The sequence below is a fragment of the Nycticebus coucang genome, chromosome 11 (assembly GCF_027406575.1).
Source record: "Nycticebus coucang isolate mNycCou1 chromosome 11, mNycCou1.pri, whole genome shotgun sequence".
Classification (NCBI taxonomy): Eukaryota; Metazoa; Chordata; class Mammalia; order Primates; family Lorisidae; genus Nycticebus; species Nycticebus coucang.
Window position 1 is genome coordinate 88,406,362 of NC_069790.1, and position 19,263 is coordinate 88,425,624.

Genomic DNA, 19,263 nt, shown 5'->3' on the forward strand with positions numbered 1-19,263 from the left:
CACCCTGCGGTGAGAGAGGGAGGCTATATAATTGACAGTGCAAGAAGAAAGGGAAGGGAGAGTTTTCAAAAGAGTTACCACCAGAAGAGACAGTGGGTGCTGGGCAAATGAAAATAAGTACCTACTAAAATACTGTGTCTTTTGAATAAAAATATTTTCCAGGAAATGCAAATAGTTTGAAACAATCCAAATAAGCATCATGCATTTAAAAACAATTAGAAATACACTCAGAAGAACTGTATTGCATGTTTAGCACATTTTAGATATTTTCTCCTCTTTGCACCTCAGTTTTGTCACCAGTAAATGTGGGAATAATGCTTACCTTGTAAAATAAGATTAGAAGAGAGGTGTAACTAGCCATATTTTGTAAACTATAAAGTGCCACCCACATAGTTATAAATTATGATTTCTAAGAAAACCAATTCCTAAAGAAAGCAAAGTTACTTATGTCAAGGTTTAGAAAACCTCTTAAAAATTTATGTTGTTACCCCTGTTGTGTTTTTTCCTGAGTGTTTGATGAAATGTTTATGTGCTTTTTGACATGTTTTTGCTGATGATGTTGACAAGGATGAAGACAATGATAAGGCTGATGGGTCACAGGTAGCTGTTGTATAAATACTTAGAGAACTAAATGAATTGCTAGATTTTGGGGGAATCAAAAGACCAACATAAGCTAGTTTCATGAAAAAGCTAGAAGTAAACAGATGGCAGACAGAGTCAGGCAGCTGCTCTTAGGGGTTAGACTGAGCTGATATTCATAAGAAGAGGAAATACTCCTAAATACCAACAGTTTAATGCCCAAGGTCCTATTGAAATGATCACTCCCAGGAAATGTTTTACCAGTGAGTTTGTCTTAACTATCAACTGAAAAGAAATAAATGTTTTATGGATGATTCACTTTCACCTGATATGTGCACAACATTTTAGGAGAATGAATTAGTCTTTATATGAATGATCTTTATGTGTTTCTTTCAGTAAGGAAGTCAAAGTTGGTTAAATGGCTAGCACTGTTTCAGAATGCAAAAATAACAGAAAAAAAAAGACATTCAATACTGAAGGCCTGATACTGGCACATCACAAGGATAAATGTATCAAGACAGAAATATATTAAAAGTGGAAGTATTTCTGGAGTTACTATCAATATAAACATTAAAATTTTCTCTCCCAGCCAGATCTGGCAAGCTATATAGACAGGCAAGTGAAAGCAATATATGCCAGGTCAGTGGCATTGGAGTAAAATGTAATTGTAGAAAAACAATCTCAGAGTTGAACATTATTAGAGTTGGAAAATATTAATACTTTGGAGTTCATTAGTTCAACCCATGAGTATGCTGGTAAATAGTTAACAACCATCACTCTAGGGGAGAAAATAAGTCCTGATTTGTAGTGTTTGCCAGTATCTGATTTCATACTACCATGATAAGGTCACTGAAACATGACTTAGGAAGAGATGCGCACAGTAGGCTATCATGAGCCAGTGGCAGAGGGTTCCAGCATGCAACTGGCTCAACACTATCATGTTACAAATGAGCAAGAGTTGATGCCAAAGGAATTAGGTGACTTGCAGCGCCACAACTAAAAGTATGTTCTCTCCAGTGCTTCCGCTCAGAAATATGAATGTATTATGAAGAAAGGACCATGACCTATTGATTGGTAATCCCACCCAACTCCCCTAAACCCTGGTTAAATTCCCGTTTAAGGCCTTTTATGGATCTTTCCAAGTTGACTTTAAATCATGCTCTCTCTCTCTTGCTGGTCTATCTCATTGACATTTGGAAAGTATTTTATTCATCTTTATATCTTCAGCACTCTGCACAGTATCTGCCACATAGTAGATATTCTTAATTGTTAGGGCATGAGCAAACGATAGAGAGCATTTATTGACCTACTGTGTGCTGATCATTCTAATTTGCATACATTAACTCGTTGAATCCTTAGAATAACTCTCACAACAAGTAAGATAGGTACTATAATCACACCCATATCTTAGATGAGAAAATAAAGGCCCAGAGTTATTTTCCCAAGGCCACGTAGACAGTGAATGAATTCAGACCCTGCAGTCTGACTTCAGAGCCCATGTATGTGGCCACTCAGTTGTTACTCAGTTAACTGGCAGTGGCATCAAAGGGTACAGCTTAGCAACAAATACTTCTCCAACAGGTCTCCCTCCATTCTTTAGGAAGGACACAAAACATTTCCTGGAAAAATTTAGTCTGACTAATGCATGCTTTTGGTAATGGGAAGGGACCATGATATCATTTGGAATGATAAAGGAAATGGGTGTTTAGGTAATGAAGTCTTCTTGTGATCCACGTTATAGACAGAAACCATATTTTAATTAAAAATCCTCTTGTTTACAATGGGCCCTAGTCCTGTTTTTTCCTCTAATTAAAAAATAAATTTAGGGTGGCATCCACAGCTCTGTCAGCAGGGCTATGGCCACATACATCTGGGGTGGCAGGTTCGAACATGGCCTGGGCCAGTTAAGCAACAATGACAACTGCAACAAAAAATAGCTGGGCGTTGTGGCGTGTGCCTGTAGTCCCAGCTACTTGGGAGGCTGAGGCAAGAGAATCGCTTAAGCCCAAGAGTTTTGAGTCTGCTGTGAGTTGTGATGCCATGGCACTCTACCCAGGGTGACATCTTAAGACTCTGTCTCAAAAAATAAATAAATAAATAAATAATGTAAATTAAAGTAAAATAAATTTAACCTTTCGTTGGGGTCTCAGTTTGAAAAATGATATCACCTTATGCTATCAGAGAATGTAAAAAAGGTGTAGGAGACTTGGGTACTAACTCCCAGCTGTGTTCTGCAAGGGGTTTTCCTTAAATAGAAAACATATCCTCCTTCATCACTGATTTTCTTTTTCTTCAAGTGAGATAACAAAAGGCCCTTTTTACATTTGTACATTTTTCTCTAGTTCACTGAGGCTCAGTAGAGTGTGTGACTTATGTACCACCATCAAGATATGAACCTTCCCTCAAAAAAATACTCAATAATAAAATACCTCAGATTTTTACTCTTTTATTTATTTTTAATTTTCTTCTTTTTTGAGATAGAGGTCTCTTGCTGTGGGTAGGGTGCCGTGGTATCATGATACCAACCTCAAACTTTTGGGCTCAAGAGATCCTCTGGCCTCGGCCTCTAAGTAGCTGGGACTATAAGTGCCTTCCACCACACCTGGCTAGTTTTTCGGTTTTTAGTAGAGATTATAGGTGTGGTTATAGGTGCTAGGATTATAGGCATGAGCCACCACACCAGCCAATACCTCAGATTTTAAAGAAAATCATTTCAAAGTCTCCTTTAAAAGCCTAGAAGAAAAAAATGTCATTCACCCTTCACACCGCATTAACAGGCACCATCTAAGATGCAAATTGATTGTAATGCTGTTTTCCCCCTTTGGGCAGTAATGGTTCATTTATTTTCTTCCTTTTATTATTTCCCCTACAGAAAATATGGTAATAAATTATTCATTAGGCTTATGTTCCCAATTTTGGAAGATACACAGATAACATATTGAGAAGTGCTTTTAATTTTTTTCATAATATGTTCTAGAAGGTTGAGATAGGTATTTGCAATTTGGTTTGCAGTTTATATTTGTATTCTAATAGAACAACTTGTCCTTATCCTTCTTTTCTTCTATTCCTTGTCATTCCTTCTAACAGCATGAAAATTTTTCTAGTACATTAGAAAACAATGATAATTATCTATAAAAATAACAACTACAGTCTCCTATATTTATATATACTCTATGTCATTCAAAGCGTTTTCAGAGATAGATCTCATTTGATCCTTTAAGCAGTCATGTGAGACCTTTGGACCCTGGGACTCAGGGGTGGATGAATTGCCCGAAGTCACATAGCCAGAGAGGGAAAGAGCCGGACTCAGAGGGCTGGTTGTCTGACTTCTGTCCTGATGCGCTCTCCCTCGTAGCTGGGGAAACCGCTGCAGTAGAGTGAAGCACGTAAGAGCTCCCATGGGCTCCTTTTAGCCAGACACGGAAGTGAGTCCCGGTTGTAACGGCGTGACTTTGGCAGGTTTGCTCATCTAGACAAGGAGGACCATAATACTTCCTTCTTCCAGGGTGTTGATGAAGAGTAGATCCAGCGTTTAGCAGAATGCCTGGCATATGGTGAGCACTCAATACATGTTATTGTTATCTTTACTGTTATACAGTTTATATCTCTTCCAATTCTTTTTGGAATTGCTCTCTGGTCCAACTGCCGTTTTCTGTTTTGCTTCTTCCTTCAAAGTTTCTATTCCCAATTAGAGGCCTTCATTTGAACCCTAAAAATCGTGTTGTTGACTTTCTGCTCTGGGTTTCTTCCCTCTTTCCTGAATATGAAGAGGAAGTCATAAAGCCTTATATCTAACCTTAAAGGAGCCCCATAGAAGTTTTAAGCCATTCATTTCTTGTTGACGTCACTTGTGCGCCCTGCTGTAGCTCTCCCGAATCTCTTCTTCCATCCCGAGCCCCTGGGCCCTCCTCTGTGTCCATCACTTTCAGCAGATGACCATGTACCCTAATTTATTTTTAAAGCACTGGGGACCTATGCCCTGGACTTCATCGGTGTACCCATATCTCCATCTGACTTCTCATTCTCTCTTGCTGTCTCAGAAAGAACAACCTCGCTTATATTCTGGGATTCTTGGCAATGCCTCCTTTTTGCTCCTTTGGAATTCCACATCCTTCTTCAAGGCTCAGCTCCAGCATCATCTCCAGTCTGGTTTGTCTCCCTTCCTCTGCATTCCTTTAATTGTCTGTTAATCCATGACCTTTACCAAGTGACTGTGAGCTTCCCAGGGAAGGGCACTATGTCATTGTAGATACCCAATAAATGTGAGTAAATGAAAGGGCGGTCTTACAGATAAGCATATGTCCTTCCCACATTTCAAGAATAAACTCCTCTGGACCCCGTCATTGGATCTGCTTGTCATTCCTTCACAATTTAAAGTCTCACACTACTATAGAAGCCAGTCTCTTGAAGGTCAACAAAGAACTTCCGCATGGACCATATCTTTCTTCTTGAGACCCTCTGGCTTCTGTGACACAGTGAAAGACTGGCTGTCTCAAGGCCTCCCTGACCTCAACCTTCCTTGACCCTTTCACTGATTGTCCACTGTGGGTATTCCCTAAGATTTGGTCCATTTGCCTTTTCTCCTTTCATCTAGTTTGTACATAGACATACCCATTCTTGGATTTAACCATCATCTGTGCAGATGGCATACAAAGTTTATTTCTAGTCCAAATAGAGTCCCTTTACTCTGCCAATTGAATTCAGAATTTTTATTCCTTCCAGTTCAGCCATGGCAGATAGCTAACACTCATGCTATCACTTGCCCCTGTCTAAACCAAGATAGGCATCATTTCACCCAAGACTGATCATAGCATTTTCCCAGTAAGGCGGGGCTTCTTAGACTCCTTCTCATTATCCACTTCTATTTCTTGGCACAAATACTCTGTCTGTCTGGAATCTTTTTTCTTCACTTATTCCAGGTTCCTACTTCCTGGTGAATGATGTAAAACCTATCAGTCATCCCTCTGGTCATTTTCCACCTCCACATCAAACTCAGCATATTTAAAACCATCTTCTTATCACGTCCCCGTCTGATCAGCCTAAGTATCTACTGCTATCTACCCTAGCTCATAACTTGTCCCACGTTTTCCAGATGACAGCTAATCATCTTTCCTTCTTTTTTGTACTCCACCCATTCAGGTATCAAATCTGTTCTGATCTGGTTTCACTGTTCAGACAGGTAGTCATGGATGTTGGGAATGTCGAGTAATCTTACCCTGAAATGGCACTATGTAATTTCCACTCTGTCAAATACTCGGTTCTAACTGGTGATCCCTAGTAGATCACAAGTTATTTTTCTTGTCTAGAAATGATCTAGAAGCAGAGGAATCCCAGTGCCTGTTAAGATTTTTGTGGTTTTCCTTTAAAAAGCTTCTGCTTCTGGAAAACAGAATTTATGGGTAGAACATCTGTCCATTATTGGTGCATAAAACCCTTGCTAATGGGTACAAAGTTACAATCAGGATTAAGTTGCACAGTAGGGTTACTATAGTTAACAATAACTTATTGAATATTTTAAAATAGCTAGAGGAGATGATTTTAAATGTTCTTATTATAAGAAATGATCATGTTTGACTTGATAAATATGCTCATTACCTCAATTTGATCATTTTGCAACATATACATGTATCAAAACATGACACCGTATCCCATAAATATGTGCAATTACTGTGGGACAATTAAAACTATATTTTAAATTTCTAAAGTGAAAAGTGAAATGTCTCAAACTGAAAATAAATATCTTGCTTATTCAAATATGTCTCTCATCCATCCTTTCCCTTCTATTCTTGGGGCCATTATCTTGGGTCTGTCTCTTCTTGCCTCATTATGGGATATAATAATGGACTGTCAACTGGTCTTCCCATTGCCAGGGTCTCTCTGCTCTAAGTTCACCTTCCCTCTGGGTCAGTCTTCCCAGCATAAAACCTCGGTTATATTACTCAACAACTCAAAACCCTTCCATGAAATTTTTATTACCTATGAAACAAGGTTCCTATTTGTTAGAAATCTAGCAGAGTAAAATTATCTTTGATTTGGTTTCAAAAAGATTTGGATTCAAGTAATGGCTACTGCTTTGACTAATTATGTGACTTTGAACTTACTGCTTGATTTTTAATTCACCCTTTATTCAATATATATTCCTTTAACACCAACTGTGTTTCCAGGTATTTGGGATAGAAGGATGAGCTAAACACACCTTGCCTTTGTTCTCCTGGACCTCACAACATAATGACCTTGTCCTTATTTCTCATAATTATAGTGATCCTAAGTACAGGCCATGTCTCTCTCCTTGATGCTTATAGCTTTTGGTGTGGGCTATTCAGGGTACTGTGATGCCATGCACGGTGTCACAGTTACTGACATATGTTGTCACTTACATATTGTAGCTTCACTAAAGAGCAGAGGCATCTCGCATGCCCATAGTGTAAGCACACAACCCTGCACACACTAGATGCTCGGTGAATTCTGTTGTGATTTTTGCAGAACCAGGGTTAGTCTTTGGAGTCATTATAATACCTAGTATGTTTTTAAAGGGTCCCTTTGTCCTGTCAGAATTATACTCTTTATTTAAAAAAAGTAATAGCTATTTAGTTTCTATTCATTCTAAGGCCTCTCCTTTTAACCCATTACTCTGCCTATAGCTATTACAAGTCAAACTGACAATGTTTATAATTTCTGTATCTTAAGTTTTTAAAAACTGAATAACAAATCCACTCATGCTTCCTAGTAGAAAAACTGTCCATTCCAGCATACAATGGAATGTTAATGCTCTTTCTAGTAAATAGATTCTTGACTTGGTAATGAACAATATGTCGTTTTCCTTGAGAAGTAGTTCCATGACTTCAGTTCTGAAGATTACATTTTATTTTATATATTTTTAACCCGCTGTTTTTAGGTTCCCAGTGATCTTACATTAAGCATTTGTCTGTCTGAAACAATAGGTTAACCATCGCCAAATTATAACCATACCTTTCCTCTGCACACAAAATCCTATAAACAGCATGTGATCATATTGCTTCTAGAATTTATGATTGTTTTCTTCCAAAAGGAAGCTAAATTTAGTCCAGCAGTTCTACATGCTCCCAAGGAAACAATGCCTGCTGTGATTTCTAGAATAAATGCATCTGAACCACAGTTCCTCTATTTGACTAACCAAGAAAGTTTAAATATCAGTCTAGTCATTAACCACAGATATTAAACCACATCAAACAAGCAGCAAAGGGTTAAGAAAGAAGTTTGCTGTGTTTCTTATCTCATCGCTCAATGAGTCTAACTTAGTTGCGGTGTCGACCTTAATACAGAACGTTGTTTGCATCTCATAATGGTTCTCTAAAATTACTCGTTCATGGCTTGAGTTCTAAAATTAAACTATGTGGAGTCATGTCCGATGGCACAATGCATCTTTATGTGAAACTAGCTAGAGTTTTTTGTTTTCATTCTATGTAAAAATTCCAGTTCGGTGGCCTTACTTGCTAATAGTTTACCTGGGAAAGTTCTTTCAGTGTTTTTTCTTATGTGTTTTTCATGACAATTGAACCGCTCTCACTTTGAACGTGTTTTGGCAGATCAACTTCTCACAATGAAGGCCTCCACTGTGCTTGCACCTGCCATCCTTGCACTCCTGTTTACCTTGGTGCAGCAGAGCAACGGGGAGTGTAAAGAGGCATTAGCAATGTCCAGGATGAACATGGATATGAAGTATCAGCTTCCCAACTTCACTGCGGAAACACCCATCCAGAATATTGTTCTCCATGAGCATCACGTTTACCTCGGTGCCATTAACTACATTTATGTTTTAGATGACAAAGACCTGCAGAAGGTTGCGCAATACAAGACTGGGCCTGTGCTGGAACACCCAGATTGTTTCCCGTGTCAGGACTGCAGCAACAATGCCAATTTATCAGGTGGTGTTTGGAAAGATAACATCAACATGGCTCTACTTGTCGACACCTACTACGATGACCAACTCATCAGCTGTGGCAGCGTCAACAGAGGGGCCTGCCAGCGCCATGTCTTTCCACGCAATAACATGGCTGACATACAGTCGAAGGTTCATTGCATGTTCTCCCCACAGGCAGACGAGGAGCCAGGCCAGTGTCCTGACTGTGTGGTGAGCGCCCTGGGAGCCAAAGTCCTCCTGTCTGAAAAGGACCGCTTCATCAACTTCTTTGTGGGAAATACCATAAATTCTTCTTATTTTCCAAATCATCCACTGCATTCGATATCAGTGAGAAGGCTAAAGGAAACGCAGGATGGTTTTAAGTTTTTGACGGACCAGTCCTATATTGATGTTTTACCTGAGTTCCGAGACTCTTACCCCATTAAGTATGTCCATGCCTTTGAGAGCAACCATTTTATTTACTTTTTGACAGTCCAAAGGGAAACTCTAGACTCTCAGACTTTTCACACTAGAATAATCAGGTTCTGTTCCATAGACTCTGGGCTGCATTCCTACATGGAAATGCCTCTGGAGTGTATTCTCACCGAAAAGAGAAGAAAGAGATCCACAAGGAAGGAAGTGTTCAACATCCTCCAGGCTGCATACGTCAGTAAGCCTGGGGCCCACCTAGCCAAGCAGATAGGAGTTGGTGTGAATGACGACATTCTTTTTGGGGTGTTCGCACAAAGCAAGCCAGACTCTGCTGAACCGATGAATCGATCAGCTGTCTGTGCATTCCCTATCAAATATGTCAATGAATTCTTCAACAAGATTGTCAACAAAAACAATGTGAGATGTCTCCAGCATTTTTATGGACCAAATCATGAGCACTGCTTTAATAGGGTAAGTCACATAGCTACGTCACTTACAAATTATGAGGTATACTTCAGAATAAGTGTCAGTCTGGGAGACTGTCAAGGGCTTTTTTGTGCTTGATAAATGGTTTTTATCCAAAATATTTGCAGTTTCTTTCCAAGAAAATTTAGAGATTGAATCTTCACGTGCAACTAAAGTCATATCTTGAAAGGTTAATGTAGTAACTAAAAGAAAAAATGTTTCTACAGTTTGGATTTGCATGTCTGTAACACTTCAGACTATTAATGTCTCAGTAGTTCTTCTGATCAGGTATATTCAGATTTTAACACAACAGAAGATCTTCCAAGATTTAGAAGTTATGGCTCGGCGCCTGTGTCTCAGGCAGCTAAGGCGCCAGCCACATACACCTGAGGTGGCGGGTTAGAATCCAGCCTGGGCCTGCCAAACAACAATGACAGCTGCAACCAAAAAATAGCCAGGTATTGTGGCAGGTGCCTGTAGTCCCAGCTACTTGGAAGGCAGAGGCAGGAGAATTCCTTGAGCCCAGGAGTTGGAGGTTGCTGTGAGCTGTGATGCCACGGCACTCTATCCAGGGTGACAGCTTGAAGCTCTGTCTAAAAAAAGAAAAAAAAAAAAAGACTTAGAAGTTACTCAAGTTAATTTGTAGGTGTTAAAGAAGTTTTCCTTGTGAGACCCACGTTGGCTCATTGGTATATGAATGATTAATCTATGTTCTTGGCATTACTTAAAGACACTTAACTAAAAAGCTCTTCTGAAGTGTTGGTAAATAAACATTTTGAAATGATGTAATATGCTTCTCTAAATAACCTGGAAAAGTAGAGAGGAAATGTTTGCTCCCAAATCCTTCCTTTGGATCTTGACTTTATTCAGGGACTTCTTTCTTGCAACACACATGGCTCTACCAAGTTCTAGTTTGATACTTTATCTGGTTGGTATTTGATATTTATAAACATAAATGTTTTTGATTGATGATTTTTTTGTGCTTACGTGGGTGGTATTTTCATAGGAGGTGCTAGGGATAGTCTTGGTGCTTTGATTTAAATATAATGAAAACTGCCAGCTACACTGGTAAAGGATGTGTCCTGCTAGTCATTTGATCACTTGGTGCCAGGGGAAGAGCACCAAGAGTTTATTGTGGCATTGGGCTTTCTTGCATTAGACCCAGATTCGGACATACAGACTTGGCTAGGATCATAACTGAATGAGCAGACAGTATAGCTTTTCTAAAGACAGTTTGACTTTAGAAAGGTATGCCTCACTTAGGTTAGTAATTTTCAATCTAAGAAATAAAGATTATAATTGCAAGCAAGAAGGACATTAAGTATGTCCTTGATAAAAGAAAAGTATGAGATTTGCTCAGGGGGACCAAGAAGATATGAACCCAGAAAGGTTTTGTGAACTTTTGCTGAGACTTCCCTAGATGAAAACTCTAGTTAACTATTTTATGAAGCTAGGAAAATACTTCCAAGAAAAATCACTCCATCTTTTGATGAACTAAAGACAGACTTCTGTCCTTTCCTCTCCTAAGTCTAGGAATATACATAAGATCCGTGCACAGAGATCCCAACTAAGACTAACTTCCCCTGCACGCATCTAATATACATTGCCAACTCTGTAAGAAGTAATATAATTTCTTATGAGATTGCCTCTTTCCTTCACTAGAAGTAGCAAAAGAATGAAAGGAAACAAAACACCCCTCAGAAACGTGGAATTAGAAGTAAAAGGGTAATATTAATAATATTTAGGGAAGATACTTGTCCTGTATCCAATAAGTTGCTTCAGAAACACAAGTTTAAAAGGGTCTATTAGAAATTCTTCCGGAGCATCTAGAGAACATGACTTTGCTATATAAACCTTGTTCCCTTCAAAGTTAAAAGGACACTTTACTTGATGAAGGAATATTGATACCTTATCTCATTTTTAAATTTTGTACACTTCAACCCCCTCCCCCAAGGTAAAAGTAGCTATTGATTCCAGAAATGTTCAAAACACATTTGAACTTTACCCTACGCGTTTGACTTTTTTTAGTGTCCCAAGGGAAGCAAAGAGGAGGGATTATCCAGTGAAACCCAGGTCAGCTTATCACCTAGGAAAAATGCCCAAAATGCATCAGCCACACCTGAAACCATTATCACTCCCATCACAAAAATTCTTGTGGGAAACAAGGTGGAACTTGCCAAAACAGTCTTCTTACAAGGGAAGCCAACTTTTACACCAACCAAATTCCATAAAGACAAATACCTTTAAACCTCCTCTATTTATTTGCCTGTTTATCTTCTCTGGTTACTAAAGATCAAAATTCTTCTGAGACTGAGACTACACACATTCTCTGTTTTTGTATGCCCAGTCTGCAGAAAGACCTCAGACCATTCCAATAATCAGCGTATAATCATTTCCCCAAGCTTCATCATAAATAAAGGCACCTACAGCCATTCGTCACACAAAAACGAAGTGATTTACAAGGTCGAACCTGTTTAGAAAGACTCTAAGCCAGTGGTTCTCAACTTGTGGGTCGTGACCCATAGGAACTGTATTAAAGGGCCACGGCATTAGGAAGGTTGAGAACCAGTGTCTAAGCAATAAGGTGGCTCCATTTTTGTCTTGGCAAATGTACTTGGCAAGAAATCAGGCGACCCTTCTAATAATTTCCTGAAACATAGTTTTTACTTCAGCATGAAGTTTGGTGAATAGACACTGATATTGTAGCTTTGTTTTTAACATCTCTAATATAAACCAGGGCGTCCCCAAAGTCACCATACATAGAGGAAAATGGGAAATTACAGCTAAAAGTACCTTTATGTATAAAATGATCATTACTAATTTGACAAAGAAGTGGCCCACACGTAGAGAATATTTTGTGAATGTTTTTGTAGTTGGCATCACATGTCATGTTGCTTTTCCAAAGCCCACGTTTCACAAGTCTCTGCAGGCTCTTCCCATGTGTATTCTCACATGACAAGGGACGTCACAAGCCCTCTCTTGAGCCATCTGATCATTTTCAGGGCACTTCTTCTTCACCTGTAAGTTACTCGTGCTTCAGAACTCTTTTGTCTTCTCACACAACGCTGTTTCTGGAAATTTATCCCAAGCTACAGGTACCCATGCATGGAAAACTGGTGTTGATTGTATCGGTTCTGTAAGAATATATTCTTGATCTTCACAATGTAACCATTTTTTGTGTGTTGTTTTTGAAAGTGATTCTTAAAGGATTTGTGGACAGTGACCTCCAACACTGACAATATGAGATTAGAGAGCCACAAATAATTACTAAATCTGTCTTTAATATCTTTACTGCTTTTATTTACTTGTTCCTTAGTCACCCACTATAAGCTTCCTAAATTACTGTGATTGAAGTTGTCTTAGGCTAATGCATATTCCCTAAACAACACATTATTATTCAAAATAAAGTAATTGAGAAAGTGGCCCATAAGATGGAGACTTCCTAAACATCCAAATTTAAGGAGGAAAAAAACTCATCTTCTACATGGAGATAAACAGTATTAAAAATTCAGTTCATTTGCTTAAAAATTTTTTTTTTCATTTGCTTAAAATTAACTGGAATCTCTACCAGTATCATATAAGGCAGTGATTCTCAACCTTCCTAACACCATGGCCCTTTAATACAATTCCTATGGGTCGCTATCCACAGGTTGAGAACCTCTGATATAAGGGGTTTATTAAGGAAAAAATTATAGGAAAAACTAGAATCAGTACACATTGCTCCAATCTCCTACAAATGAGACTTAATATTGAGTAAGGGAAATTTTTTTTTTAATTCCTAAATCAGTAAAGATCCTATTCCTTAAGTCATATTATATTTACTAATAGAAGTGGGATAGTACAATTTGGACAGGTTTTTAATCAAAGCTGAAATTTAAAAAGTGCTCTTGAAGTAGCTCTCACCTTTCAGGACATACAATTAATATATGACACTGTTTTCCTTGCAGTCCTGTTATCAAAGTTTTTCTCTATAGGTAAGCAAAAGACTTGTAGCAAATATTTTCACCAACATCTTGGTCACCTTAATGACCAATGATGGATCAGCTGAAGGAGAAAAGCATGACATTTGGTGCTACACAGCCTAGATAAAGTCCTGATTCACGGCGTACCAGCCCTGTGACCTCTTCCACGCTACTTAAGTTCTTAGAACTCCTTTGTAACATGCAAATAACAATACCTACTTCACAGGACTTTGTGAAAATTTTTGTGAAAATTTAGCATAATGTCTATAAATTACCTGGCACAATAAGATGACCATAAATTTAGCTCTCTGAGAGATAGCATGGCCTAATGGAAGGAAACTGAAGTCAGAGATGTGGATTCAAATTGGAACCCCACCATTTCCTACTTAGATGCCATGAGAGCCTTATTTACTTTCTGAACCCATCATCCTCTGGGAAGGACTATTGTATAAACAGATGCAATAATGTCTCTAAAAGGTCCTACCTTAGTCGTTGGAATGAAATAAATAGCAGCTATCATTATAGGAAACATTTGTGGAAAGAAAGTCAGATTCAAATGATTATAAGGAGCTTTTATTTCCCTCCTTACCTGTTAATGAGTGACCCATCTCCATGATGCTTAATTTGTCTAAGTCCTTCTTAAGTTTTAATAGTTCCATAAAAAAAGATAGGTGAGGGGCGGTGCCTGTGGCTCAAGGAGTAGGGCACTGGTCCCATATGCCAGAGGTGGCGGGTTCAAACCTAGCCCCGGCCAAAAACCACACAAAAAAAAAAAAGATAGGTGAGGATTAGTGGTGGTTTGAGGGAGGTGGGGCTGCTGGGGGTGCAGAAAAAGACAATTGAATCAAAATTTTACTACAGTCAAGCTAAAAGATATACATTATTCTCCTTTCGTAGACTTTTGATTCTAACTTTCCATGACATTGTAAGATTTTATGCTCGTGTACTTTAAGTCATACCTTTTTGCATTCAAGAATTTCCAGATAATGCACATTTCAAAAAAGTCAACTTCATAGGTTGTTTGTATCAAGCTTCCTTGTTTTAAAGTATTATTTATACTCAAATTCAAAGAGTAGCCAACTGCTTCCCAAAATAAAGGAAACTTAAGGTAGTAATTTTCCATCTCTGTTTCAGAGTGCCAAAGTTAAAGGGTCACCACTCAGAGCCATCAAAGGAAGAAAGCAGAATGATTAGAACAATTTTAAATGAGGACAAAAACGAAAACAAGATGCAAACCAGCAGTAATAGGAGTAGGCATAAAAATAAACACACAGTGATGTTTCTTCATGACAATTATAAAGATGACAGATGAGTACAATTCGGTTACTTTTAAGTTGTAATGGAAGAAAATAATTGCAAGCCTTCCATCAGGAAACCACAAGGCCCATTATTGATCTATCCTCCTCGGGGTATGTCTCGTAATATTTAATAAAATAAACAAAGATTTGTAATTTTTATAGGCCATACATCTATAATCTCCCACACCGTCTGAACTGCAAATGTGGAGTCGATGTTATAAATAACACCCATGTAATTATGCTGGTTTGGCATGGCTTAGTTAAACAATCTAGCACTCTCAGGAGAATGTGTTTTGTATTAGGGGTGAAAAATATGAAGTCAGATGATAGAGTTTTTTTACTTCCTGTGCTCAGAAATGCGAGACTGTTATCCTATATGAAAAATGTTGTTCAGGATTCTTCATTCTTTAATATTAGACAGTTCTCCAAACTTAAGCACTGAATATCTTGGCTATGAGCCAAATGTAATAACTACCAAACCAAAATCCTTGAAGAAAGAAAATTCTTTTCATATAAGAATTCAGTATACTTTTAAAAAAACTAAATAGAAATGTATCAATTTCACATTTGATTCCTTTTCTTTTTCTAGATGCTTTTCTCCTAGGCTCAGGAAGTCACTGCTTTCTAACTTCATTATTTGAATTCTCTATGCTACCCATTCTGTGGGTGGGAAAAGTGGCAAATAGCTTTGTTTTATTTTTTTTAAGTTTAAAATTAATTTCTTTCCAGAATTTTGTAACACTCTGGACTTTGGCACACCCTGGTCATATTAGAAAACATATCACAGAATGAGCCACGAATTTCATTTGCCCTTTTCCCTTCCTCTGCTAACCCTTCTTTAAACCATTATATCATTCATTCATAGATCCTTCCATTCCGAAAAGCAAAGAGGCATGATGTTTTTATGCTAACAGCAAGAGAATGCAGTTAATGATGAAACTGCCACCAAAATTTAGGTAGGCTTCACCTGTGGATTACATTGATTCCTAATGTGCTAGGTACTATCTCCCATTTGTGTGGGTAGTTAAGAGCTAGCTATGCCACATCCATTTTAACACAGTAACTGCCATGTGAGTTGTACTTAACTTACACTAGTTTTGTGCACAGAGCCTTGTGAAACCTGAATATCTTGGCTATGAGCCAAATGTAATAACTACCAAACCAAAATCCTTCAAGAAAGAAAATTCTTTTCATATAAGAATTCAGTATACTTAAAAAAAAAACTAAATAGAAATGTATTAATTTCACATTTGATTCCTTTTCTTTTTCTAGATGCTTCACAACGTCTCTTGACCTAATAAAACATCATGGCCCCAAGGAAAAATTTGTTTTTTCTAGTGTGGCAATCAATGTGTTAAATTAATCTTTCTTCTTCTTAACATCTGTAAAAACAGGTGGTATGACCTGTATTTTACTTACATAGTAAAGTAGATTCATTGGGTAAAATGAATACAACAAACAGTAAGAAGTTCATGCAAAAAGAAAGAAGTCTTAACGTTGATTTTTGAAAAGTCCAAATGTTAATAAAACTTTGAAGCCACAGCTCTGATACATGATATGTGTTATTTTCATTCCCATACTACATGATCAGGGATTTCTGGAAGCATGTGGGATTCTGCATTTTGATAAGGGTGTGAATATTCTTGAGTAATAACGGATTTTTTGCTCGGAACACTATTTAAAATTTTGGGTGTTGCACCCTTCCTTCAGACCTCTGTCTTCTCAGTGGCATCCCACCCTGCCTTCTTATCTCCTCTCTCCAGTAAGAAAAATGGGGACCTGTCAGAATTTGGATAAAAGACCCACCAGGAATCCCTGCAATTGCTTATTCATGGATTGGCACAGATTCATGGATTGAGTGGGCACACGGAGTCCAGAATGACTCAGTGCCCAGATACGTGCTGTAAGTCACATCGCCAGCGTCCAGGGGGGCTTTAAAGTGTTCTTTATCAGGGAAATGAAACCAAGGGCTCAGCTACTCTTGAAGTCATTAAAACTGCCTTGAATTTTTTTTTTTTTAAATAGTGACTGTGGTAAGTGATTCTAGGATCCTGGATACATTCCAGTCTGCTAATTATATATTTTTGTCTAACTAAAATGTTCCAGCCGGGTTCATTTGCAAATGAATTACTTGCTGAACTCTGTTGACTTCCTGGTCTAAAAGCCTTGCTGGGCCTTCAGAAGCAGCTTACTGCACTTCACCCCAGACCTAGGCTAACACTGGAGCATGTCAAGGGTGGCAACCCATATATACTTCAAAAATATTCTCCAATCTGTCAACACGAGGAAAGAAAAATGTCCAACAGTTGCTTGCTCATGTAGAATAAAAATCTGTTTTAATCATTCCTAATGTTCACAAATGGGGTAAAATGGTTTATGAATAGTATAACTACAAAACAAAAAAATCCATGGTAAATTTAGACTGAAGTCCAACTTCAGTTGTCTTATTTGGGGAAATCACCAAAATATTTATTAATCAGAGGATATTAAAATGGCAGATGAAACTTCAAATTGTGCCCCTGGAATAAGGGATGAATTAAGGTCATTTTTTATTTCTAAAGCATTCTATTCTAGAGATGATTTTATGAAAATCCAGTTTGCTGAATCGTCATCTCAAAATACGTAGGTTATTTATGATTAGCTAGAATTTATGTCTGTGTACCAGAAAAGTATAAATCTATATGATGTTAAGTTTTCTAATGACGTTTCCAATTTAAAATGTCCAGTTAACACTGGCATCTAGCAATCAGTCTACTAACTAAGCTACAGGTGAAGTCATGCTCAGGAAATGCGGAAAATGCAAAGATTAAATTGGTCTGTTAGCTCTGAGTGAATCAATAGTATTTAGTGCTAATGCACTAAGCGGATTACAAGCACTAATGCAGTGGCAGTCAATAGCAAAAACGAATATCTCTAAAAATTATCTTGACAATAAAATATGCAATATTTTCCATTTATCTTAAGCTAATTACATTAGGTGCTTGTTCTTTCATCTGATTAGCTTAAGCAAAGTGCTAGAAGGCTAACCATTTTATTTAGTGCATAAAATGACCCAAAACTTGTCATCATTATTTTCAGCAAGAGATAGAGGATTTATTCATAGAACCAAGATGCAACAAGAAATTCAGTAAACATTTATTGAGTTTTTAACCCTGCTGGTATTACAGTGAGGACGGACTAGACATGTTACTTATGTTCATGAAGCAGACAGACCAGAGAAGATGACAATGAACCATCAGTGATATTGATAAACAAATACATCATGATAATTTATGAAATACGCTGCAAGGAAAGTAAACATCTGTGAGTGCAGATGAGAAGGAATATCTAAATTTGGTAGTTTAGTCACAAAAAGCTGCCCTGAGGGAGTGAAAACTAACTTTTATGTAAAGCTTAACATTTTAGAAAAAGTGATGTCTTTAGTAGGCGGGCAAATACATAGCCAGAACTTATAAAGTGAATAATCATTACCTACCTAATAAGCTTTATATCTTAACTATAAGCTGCTGCATTTGACCAGTTTTTTGAGGTGAGTGTGGCCATGCCTGCATATTATTTTATACTTTACAAAAACATCACAAGAAGTAGTACAATGCTGGGGAATTAGATTTTTTGGCAGTTTCTGTTTAAAAAAACAGTTAACGATGTGTTAAAAATTTGTTTGCATTTGGTTTCTCAATGAATTACTTTTCATTGAGTGGTTCTTTTTTTTTTCTTTGAGACAGAGTCTGTCTCACTTTGTCAATCTTGGTAGAGTGTCGTGGTTTCACAGCTTACAGCAACCTCAAACTGTGGGGCTCATGCGATCGTGTTGCCTCAGCCTCCTGAGTAGCTGGGACTACAGGCTCCGGCACAATGCCCGGCTATCATTTTAGAGATGGGGTCTTGCTCTTGCTCGGACTGGTCTGGAAATCTTGAGCTCAGGCAGTCCTCCTGCCTCGGCCTCCCACAGTGCTAGGATTACAGGCATGAGCTCCCGTGCCCGGCCTTGAGTGGTTCTTCTGATGAAAAAGGCTACTCGGGAGGCTGAGGCAAGGGAATCGCTTAGGCCCAGGAGTTGGAGGTTGTTGTGAGCTGTGTGAGGCCACGGCACTCTACTGAAGGCCATAAAGTGAGACTCTGTCTCTACAAAAAAAAAAAAAAGAAAAAGAAAAAGACAGTGTGTGGATTTCTAGAAGCTACAGGCAAAATCAGGGTCACGCTCACTCTTATGGCCTCCCAGCCCAGCACCTTAATCAGCTTTGCCATGGGTCTTTGAAAATTGATATTTTTCATATCAGGCCAAGTTATTTCCTCCTTGTTTTCCTCTCTTTTCTTCTGTGGCCAACCCCCAGGGCCCTATTTGTCAGAAAAAAAATTTCCTTTTTTTAAATTTACAAATAATAATTGTATGTATTTGTGGAGTACATAGTGAGTGTTTTGATACATATAATGTATCAGATGCATCAGATCAGAGTAATTAGCATGTCCATCCTCTCAAACATTTATCTTTTGTGTTGGGAACCTTCACATATCCTCCTTCTAGCTATCTGAACCCATTTAACATATTATTGTTAGCTACCATCATCCTACAGTGCTACAGAACACTAGAGTCTATTTCTCTTGGGAAGGGAGGGGTATGTCTTGTGACCAGTAAGTCCTGAGACAA

General features: G+C 38.1%; 1 protein-coding gene across 3 annotated transcripts in view; it reads left to right on the forward strand.

Moving 5' to 3' along the window:
• MET (MET proto-oncogene, receptor tyrosine kinase) overlaps positions 1-19,263 on the forward strand; it is a 118,866-nt gene that overhangs the window by 19,062 nt on the left and 80,541 nt on the right. For 2 of the 3 annotated variants that reach the window (XM_053609256.1, XM_053609255.1), the window contains exon 2: positions 8,145-9,361. In XM_053609256.1, coding sequence (XP_053465231.1) covers positions 8,159-9,361 — 1,203 coding nt within the window. In that variant the 5' untranslated portion in view covers positions 8,145-8,158. Of the gene's footprint in view, positions 1-4,076; positions 4,134-8,144; positions 9,362-19,263 lie in introns of those variants that run through there. The other variant, XM_053609257.1, reaches the window with a different exon arrangement.